Raw genomic sequence first — 9,438 nt, 5'->3', positions numbered from 1 at the left:
ATGTAATAACTGCTCCAATACTTTTAGTACACATTTGTATGCTTTACAAAATGATGTACTTCTTAACTGTTATTACAAGTTTGTTGCAATAAACTGCAAAGCCTCTAGTATATAGCATGTAAAATTCTACACTGTACTTGAATATGTCGATTCTAGCAAATTGAAAAAAAAAAAAGACTGGTGTAGGACTTTGTGTAGGAGTTTGTTGTAGGCTTATTTTCTGCATTGTATAATGTTAATACCTAAAGTAAATTTTACAAATCTTTTAATAATGTGGCATATTCAGTGAAGGCCTTACTTGTAATATTACTACTATACTATTTTTACAGTGTGGTATTGCATATTTTACTTAACGTTTTAATTCACCCATTTTCAGCTTTCTTTCGTGCGTCTTTTACTTGAGTATATGTGTATGAGTGGTATTGATTGCCACTGTGGTATTAAAATATACCTCTACTTCTAGCTGAAAAAACTTATTCGGGGGAAGGTCTGGAGGGTTTCTTTAGTTCATAAGTTTTCAGTTGAAGTTGGGTTGACAAGTCAACAACTTGGTCAACCCAAGATAGTAAGAGATGATGAGATGATACAGTCTGAACTAAAAGCTCTTCCAGATAAGTCTGTGCTTCTTGATAAGTTTTTTATCAAAAAGCACAGGAATATCCGTCGAAGGCAGAAAAAGTTTCTATATATGGTGGCTCATGTACAGTTCAGCCCTAACCTCAACCATATAGCTCTACCTTGAAAATGTTCTCCTCATGCTTGCATGGGTATTTCCAATTTCCTCCCACAGTTCAAAGACATGCATGTTAAATTAATAAGCAAAAGGTGGGAATGGTCATCTGTGTATGTCCCTCTGTGTTGGCCCTGAGATAGACTGGCGACCTGTTCAGGATGTACCCTGCCTCTTACCCAGTTCCAGGTGGAATAGGCTCTAACACTCAGGACCCTGAACAGGATAAGGGGTTAAAGATAATGGATGGATGAATGGTGAAAACTGCTTTGACGCAACAGTGGCTGCTTTTCACTGCGCTGAATGTCGTTAACCTAAAATGTGGGGCGTTGCAAGCTTGACCGCAATCTCCGAAAGTTCTCTTATAAAAGGTGAAGTCCGTCCATCTTGTGTGCTAACAGTGAAACAATCGCGCTCCACTATAGTTTTACCGCTCCGCCTGCTTTGATTACGGCTTCCACCTTAGCCAATCACAAGTCTAAATGGGCGGGACGACAGATAAATGACGGCGGCCGGTTACAATGATAGAGCGTCATTCTTTGTCGTCAGCGTATATAAGACATTTCCGTCATAGTTTCTGTCTTTGGAATAATGTCGGCTGAATATGATAATAGGTAAGGAGCATTGCTGTGGTCCGATGAGTGTGTTTTGTTTTAGAATGTGATGTGCTCGTTTCTTTCGGTTTGTAAACCATCGTTATTGGTATTTCTTCGTGATCCAGACACTAAACGAAACATCGTTGATTGTTAACTCGACTAACGCTAAGGCCTGTAGGCCATGTAGCGCCTGAATACCGTAACAGAAGAAAATATTAATACATTAGACTTAAATCACAACACGTTCTGAAGTGATTTGATGTCTAGGGTATAGACTGCATATGTAGTTTGGCTCGTCCAAATGATGGAGATGGTCGTTAATCCTGAACGTTGCTTAATAAAATGCCAGCCGGCGCTTCGGGTAGCACGTGAATGAGGACGGTGTAGGCCTCAACAATTTCTATTCGAGATGCGATTATCATTAGTTGCCTAATGTGAACTTGAGGGTATCCAGGAGAAACGGGGCTTATTTTTTTTAATGTTATTTTAGCAGCGTGGGAAAGATTTCGAAATGGGTCGTGCGTAATTTCACGATCTTTGTTCATCGTTGTACGATGGGCGCACATGGTCGCGGTAGTGAACGGGGCTTGGACAATGCCGGTAGCATAGGCCGCTAGCTTAAGTGCTGTTGGAAGCTATCACCCTCACTTTAGTTCGCGTAACACAGACCTGTTCTGTCGTTGTGTGCTACCGTTAATGGATTTAGCTGATTAGGCGCTTTTAATAATAAGAAAAAACACCACAAAGACTGTCGAGGCCTTTAAGTTAGCAGTTGTATAGCGGGCCGGGCTACACCCAGAGAACGCGTACCTTGTTTTTTTTTTTTTTTTTTTTTTTTTAAGCTAACGTTACTACTTATTTGGCGTTAAAGACGTGCTTTATGGTGGCAGTGATCTGCGTTTAGTCAAAGAAGTCGCAGTCTAATGCAACAGACGTGGCTAGGTGTTGACTTTGATCCTCGGCTGGAGGAACGACCATCTTGAATGTATGTAGTAAAAATGGCGGATTCCTCAAAGGCATTTGTCGAACTAGTAGCACGAGAACAAAACGGCAGTTTTGTCTTAACCAAACATTTTAGAAAATGGCGTCAGTCGTATATAGGCCGAACATATTTTTAAATTTTATTTAAACGTACTTTGTAAGCAGATTTTACCATGGAATGTTAGTTGTACTGTTATGTGGAACAAGTAAGCTTGAAATGGTTTTTGTCTGGTCTTTCTCAGAGACAATGGCCCAGAGGGCATGGAGCCAGATGGGATCATTGAGGTGAGTCCCCTGCTACCTGTGATAATAATCTGGATAATAAATGTTCCATGGCATATCTGTTACTTAGCTTTAAGAAAACTTGAGGTAGTGGCAAAAAAAACCCACAAAGTTTCACTGTTTTTAACACTGACTGTCAGACACTTAAGTCGCAATTGTTAACATTGAATACTTTTGCTTTGTTCCTGACTCGTTACCCCCTTCAGAGCAATTGGAACCAGATCACAGACAGTTTCGATGAGATGAACCTACGTGAGGCTCTGCTCAGGGGAATTTATGCTTATGGTTTTGAGAAGCCTTCCGCTATCCAGCAGAGAGCCATTATCCCTTGTATCAAGGGTAAGTAAAGTATAGACTTGTTGAGGAAATGTAATTGTTACATGTTCGTGTAAACGTGCCTGTTTGCATAATTCTACTCAGGCTTATGGTTCAGTGTCAGCTAGGATCATCCTCTTGCATATAAGTAGTATATCTAATGCAAACATGTAAATATTTAATGTTGTCACTGGGATTTAGTTTTGTACAGTAAGCTACTTAACAGAAGTCCACTATACTAGTTTTCATTGGTGCTAACAGGGAAACTGAGACTCTTGACAAAATGATCATATCGCTACTGGTCTGGGTTTGTTAATACTTTTTTGTGGATTTTTTTTTAAATTCAGGTTACGATGTGATTGCTCAGGCCCAGTCTGGCACTGGGAAGACTGCCACCTTTGCCATTTCCATCCTTCAGCAGATTGACGTGGACTTGAAAGGCACCCAGGCTCTGGTTCTGGCTCCTACTAGGGAGCTGGCTCAGCAGGTAGGCCTATTCTGATGAACCAGTGTAGATGTCTGTAAGGATGTTGTCTGATTGTTAGAGGGAGGCAGCGCTGTCTTTGAATTGCACTGAGGGTTTTTTTTGGTGTGAGCATACAAGACCAAACCAATAAACTGGTAGTTAAGGTAAAATACATAGCCTGGGATGTGTAGTGTTCATTTTTAAGCCGTTAAAAGACAACTAACGGGAGGCACTCTTTGTTTAGATCCAGAAGGTGGTGCTGGCTCTGGGTGACTACATGGGAGCTGGTTGCTATGCCTGTATTGGTGGGACCAACATCCGCAGTGAGGTCCAGAAGCTGCAGGCTGAAGCCCCTCACATCGTGGTGGGAACACCTGGCCGTGTCTTTGACATGTTAACCCGCAAAAATCTCTGTGAGTATTGTGGCAATGAATGCAGTCATTTAATCAGGCTGTCATAACTAGGTATCCAGAGGATTTTGTTCAGAGGTATGCAGACTGCATTTGTACTGGTCGTAGAATGGAGATGAAGGATCTTTTAGATTGCTTATTTTTCTTGCTATTACAATCTACTAATGACTGAACACTATTAAAAGGTGGCAGCAACCATCAGAAGTGCTGTATAATGATGAAATCCATGCGTGTCAGCTGACTCTGGAAACCCCTGGTGTGGTGTTGCTCTAGTAGGCGTTCTGTCTGCCTGAGTCTGCAGACAACAGGGGCCCATAGCAATGATAATACATCACAAATTCTGAATACAGCACCTATGTTTTAGAATGGGAGTCATTACCTAGTGTTGTGTCCCATCAGATGTTCTAGGGATGAAAATTAGCTGTAACATACCTTCTAGAAAAGGAGATGGTACATACTTACTTAGTAAACAATTTTACTTCAAACACTTGACAGCTAAAATGTTTTTAGGTTACTTTGCATTCACAATTATATATATTATTCAGCTCTGTTTTGTGGTACTACAGTTAAATGCTTACATTGTACTTTGCCAGCCTTAAAAGCAGTAACCCACTTCCAAATGTAACCTATTTCTGGTCTTGCATCTGCAGAGCTGGAATGTTAACTGTATAAGTAAATGGTCTGCTCTTATATACCACTTTTCTACCTTACCCAAAGTGTTGTTCATTAGACTATTTGCACTCCAAATGCTATGCAATTGGCAAGTCTCTTGTTTAACGACACTTTGACATGTGACAGGAGGAGCAGCAATTGTGCAATTGGTGTTGCTGCTTCCTGAGTTGCCCCTTAAGAGGATACAAAGTAGCTTTACTAGCTACAGCAGAACCTGATATTAGAAATGCTCAGTTAGCTGCCATGGAACTTTGTCCAACCCATTATGTTTATTACTAAGGACTGGCTAGATATTTATTGTCCTAGGTACAGTTCTAAAGCAGAACAAAAAAGCCTCCACCTCACCTGAATTTGAACAAGCTCAACATATCATGTAATGGAGGAATTACTGCAGGAACAAACATTAGATTACTGATCAATCTTCCTGTCTGCTGCTGATCACGACTCTTAAAGCTACAGCAGCTATTAGGTGCTGCCTGTCTCACGTTCCACCAAAATTTGTCACATTACATCGAATGCTTAAGAACTGACATGCTAACATATTTGTAGGAATTATCAACTTTGGCTAATACATAAAAGGTGGGGAAAAACTCTTGGCCAAGCAGGAATTTGAATTTGTCTGTGTTACCAACTGTTCAGAAACTTTGATAACTTTAATCTTTCTGGTTGTTAGTTTGCTGGAGGTTTTTCTTACTACTATCCAAATGAGTACTACATGTCAACTCAAGTTGAGTGAATTAGACTTGAGCTGGCCTGTCTGCTACCTCTCTGCTGGATCTGTGGACACTCATCTGAGCTCCAACCTTGTGGAGAGACAAGATGCTGTTCCAGAAACCATATTTTAGGATACTAATTTCACTGGTCATAATGTATTAATATAGCATCATGTAAGAGAATATTCTCGTCCTAAAATTGTCCCAGATCCATCTTTATTTCCCCGGTGCTATTTTTACTGTCCTTGATGCAACAGTTTTATTTTCAATTCCTGCTCTTCAGTCTGTGGACTTAAGGACAGTGTTCCACTGGAATTGGTTTCCCCAATGAAATGCATTTTATTGAAGTAAAAAAAATCAATAGTGACTGTTTATTTCACCTGCTTACCACAACTGGCCACAGCGGCTATAATCACTGGGTAAACACGGGAAGATGTTAGCAAGAAGTTTAGGTTTTACTGAGCTCTGCTTATAGAAAGCCCCATTCAAAAAGCAGAGGTGTGACCAGAGTCTTGGGTTTGCTTGCAATAACAGCTATTACATAAGTGTCACCACTTGACAAATTCAAGGTAGATTTTTTAGACTGTTTTTCCATGAAGTGCTAGAAATGGTACATAAGACTGCAGTACTGGTGAGAGAATAATCCACCTGGAGTAACAGTAAAATGTTTTGATTAAAAAAAAATACAAAGGCTGAGGGCAAAGACAGTTAATAGACCTTGCAGTTATGTGGTTTTCACCCTAAGTCTGTTTGGGTGTGTCCCCTGCATTGCTTGTGGTACAGTCGCTGTGGCTAAAATGGAGCACTGTCAACGCAACAGTAGTAACTTCTACCATGTACTGTTACCTATTATTATATCCAGCCTTTAAAAAAGTACTTTGATTTCAAAATGTACTTAGAACAAGGAGGATAAACAGTGGTGTTGTTTTGTTTTTTGCAGCTTCTAAGTACATTAAAATGTTTGTGCTGGATGAGGCTGATGAGATGCTTAGTCGAGGGTTCAAGGACCAGATCTACGAAATTTTCCAGAAACTGTCGAGCAACATACAGGTGAGCTTGAACAAATTCATTGTGCAGCTAGGCTCCTGCTGCAGCATATTTATTCTATTTGAAGTCGCCTCAGCTTTAGAACCTAAATGTTTAAACTTGGGTTGCCTTTTGTTTGTAAGGTTGTTCTACTGTCAGCCACCATGCCAGCTGATGTTTTGGAGGTCACAAAAAAGTTCATGCGTGAACCTATCCGCATCCTGGTGAAGAAAGAGGAACTGACCCTTGAGGGTATCCGCCAGTTCTACATCAACGTAGAAAAAGAGGTGAGGAAAACCTGGGAAGTGGGTGGTTGGAGTGCACTCAGTTAGCTTTTAGGTATTAAACTGTAGAAATATTGAATTGTACACAGTAGATTACCTTTTTATTTGAAGCCATTTAATAAAATGGCACTGAGCAGTAACGGCTACACACAACATCCTTAAATAAGTCAAAGTTTAATAAACGGAACCTCTATGATGGATTTGCTGCAGTAATGTGTGGTACAGTTTAAGGAGCTAGACTGTAGATTCTGAACGCATGGTGTCTGAACTGACTGTATCTGACCCCCCTGGTGTTCTCAGGAGTGGAAGCTGGACACGCTGTGTGACCTGTATGAAACCCTGACAATCACGCAAGCTGTCATCTTTATCAACACACGAAGGAAAGTGGACTGGCTCACTGAGAAGATGCACGCCAGAGACTTTACAGTTTCTGCTCTGGTGAGAGACTTATTCAGTGTGCAGAGTTGCTGGACAGATGAGCTTCTCACCTGAACACATTTTCGCCTTTTTTGGGGGTTGACCTTTATCCTCTCTTTCAGCATGGTGACATGGATCAGAAAGAGAGAGACCTTATCATGAGAGAGTTCCGCTCTGGCTCCAGTCGAGTTCTTATTACCACTGACCTGCTGGTAAGTACATGAAGGGTGTTTCACTGTTTGAAACACAACAGAGCTGTGGATGTTCTTGTGTTTGCTGCTTAGTGAGGACCAAAAAGGTTTTTCCAACAGTAAAGGATTTTGGTCAATCCCCACAAATTTCAAAGGTTTGTTTAGTCTTTAAGGCCGTTCAGGAAAAGTGTCAGATGTTTTCCTAAGTGGTTTACTGTCGTGTCCAAGGATCCCTCTCCTCCCATCTGCATTGCTGGTGAAGGACTGAAAGTTCCTTGGTAGAGAAACCTGTCTGTCCTCCACTGTGGCTGGGTTTATGTCCTTGACCCACAACTAATTGACAGATGACACTGTGTACATGGCTGCTGTAAAACACATTGCTTGGTGCTGTTAAGACATTGTAATCTTGTGTAAATGTGTTATTTTTTTAACCTGCAATATTTGCCTGATGTGGAGTTTACAACTTCATATGTATATGCAATTTGTGCTGTTGTACCAAAGTCATTTTGTTCCCCCTCAGGCCAGAGGTATTGATGTCCAGCAGGTGTCCCTAGTCATCAATTATGACCTGCCAACAAACAGAGAAAACTACATTCACAGGTAAAAACAAGAGTGTTGTATTTAATTAGAAACTAAAACCACAGTCCTGTAAATAAGGTTGCTTCAGGTTTCATTCGGCTTTATTTTCTCTAAGCTAAATATCCCCATGTCCTAAATTGGTATTTTCATACAGAAACAAAACATGAAACAAAAACTGAATTGTCTTGACTTGTGTTTAGTGTCTGGAAGCTGCCTTGTTTATCCTTATCATAGACTTCCCTCCGCTGGATGGTATATCTATGATTTTGGGTAAACTGAGGGCTACAGCACAGACTAATGACTAATTTAAGTCGGTCTGACATCCACTATATCTGCATGGGAAAGGTTGAAAATCCCTTTAATGAAGAAAAGTATTGTTACCCTCTAAATCTGATAATTCTGTAAATCTCAGATGCTCTGAGTTTAACCCTAATTTCTTTGTTGCTTGTCAGGATTGGTCGGGGTGGACGTTTTGGCAGGAAAGGAGTAGCCATTAACATGGTAACTGAGGATGACAAGAGGACCTTGAGGGACATTGAGACGTTCTACAACACCACCATTGAGGAGATGCCCATGAATGTGGCCGATCTTATTTAGAAGAATCAACACCACCTTCATCTACCCCCTACCCCATTTATTTTAAGAGTCAAACCTTGTTTCTTATACAGTCCGAACCATGACTTTACTCTTGACATTCTAATGGAAAGGTGGAATGCTGCCATTATCTCTAACCTTAAAAATAGTTTTTGCCATATGAAAGGATGAATAACTGACCTGCTTCCTCTGCTCGCCATAGTCCACTTTGTCATTTATCACCTAAATTCTAAAAGCATTAATTTTAACTTTTATCGAAGTCACAAGTGCAAAAGAAGTGTTTCTAAACGCAAGAGAAACTAATGATTCTAGTTCTGTCAGCAAAAATCGACCTATTCATAACTTCAATTGATAACCTGTGCAATGCTAACACAACAGTGACTGAAGCTTGTGAGATGTAGCTGACTTGCACCTGCACAGCATCACCAGATGCAGCACTGCTGGGAACTGAGTAGTTGGACTCAGTTCAGTCTGGACTCAGAACAGGAACGATTGACATGAAAGTGAAGTGCTGCATTTGACCAAATCAGTATTTAAATAAGTTTCCGTGTACGTAGAGCAGCTTTTACCATGTCCTGGTCATGTAAGAACAGAGGTTTGTGGGGAGGGGCATCCAGAGAACACAGGGCATATTCAATAAAGACCTGTATAGTAAAAATCCATTATTATTGAGTTGTTTACCATTTTGATCTTTGTACTAAGCTTTTTTTTTTATTTTAATTTTTTTGCTTTTGTGTACATACTGCTTGACTTGTACAGTCTTGGGCAGTAGCTTTGGTTTGAAGGTTGTTTGGTGGCTACAGATGTTTGGAGGCAAAATAAAGGTGAGTTTGGAAGAGCGGTTGCCTCTGCTAACCTGGTTGGAATTCCCTCTCCTGACCGGGTTCACTAGGATTTTTATTTGGAAACAAAAAAAATATGGATTCTTGATAAGGCAGTCATGTTCTTCTGTAACCTACCTCACCAAAATGTTGGGGTGTGTGAGATTGATGTGAAAGGACCAAAATACAGATGAAGTATAGAATATTCCCACCCCTCCCTCCCCACAACATGAAAAAGCCTCCCCCTTCACGTGCTAATTTTAATCAGTCACCATGGGGGAGGGGTGGCAGGGTTAGACATGTTATGTTTTGGGGCGTCCAGTCCTTTTTGTGTGGGGGTTTTTGTGTATTTTTTTTTCTC

The 9,438-nt window shown here is 40.6% G+C and overlaps 1 protein-coding gene and 1 non-coding gene across 2 annotated transcripts; both read left to right on the top strand.

Moving 5' to 3' along the window:
- Nucleotides 1-1,231: 1,231 nt before the first annotated feature.
- Nucleotides 1,232-8,918, top strand: eif4a1a (eukaryotic translation initiation factor 4A1A). Its single transcript, XM_067523191.1, has 11 exons — nt 1,232-1,344; nt 2,550-2,592; nt 2,796-2,928; nt 3,252-3,391; nt 3,615-3,783; nt 6,106-6,215; nt 6,335-6,478; nt 6,776-6,913; nt 7,015-7,104; nt 7,604-7,683; nt 8,115-8,918. The coding sequence occupies exons 1-11, from the start codon at nt 1,322-1,324 to the stop codon at nt 8,257-8,259; spliced, it is 1,215 nt and encodes a 404-aa protein (XP_067379292.1). The 5' UTR covers nt 1,232-1,321; the 3' UTR covers nt 8,260-8,918.
- Nucleotides 3,990-4,128, top strand: LOC137138705 (small nucleolar RNA SNORD10). Its single transcript, XR_010916231.1, has one exon. It is a non-coding gene; the product is annotated as a small nucleolar RNA SNORD10 (small nucleolar RNA).
- Nucleotides 8,919-9,438: the final 520 nt, after the last annotated feature.

The sequence above is a fragment of the Channa argus genome, chromosome 12 (genome assembly GCF_033026475.1).
Source record: "Channa argus isolate prfri chromosome 12, Channa argus male v1.0, whole genome shotgun sequence".
Classification (NCBI taxonomy): domain Eukaryota; kingdom Metazoa; phylum Chordata; class Actinopteri; order Anabantiformes; family Channidae; genus Channa; species Channa argus.
Note: the sequence above shows the minus strand (reverse complement) of the source record. Positions and strands in the feature narration are given on the sequence as shown.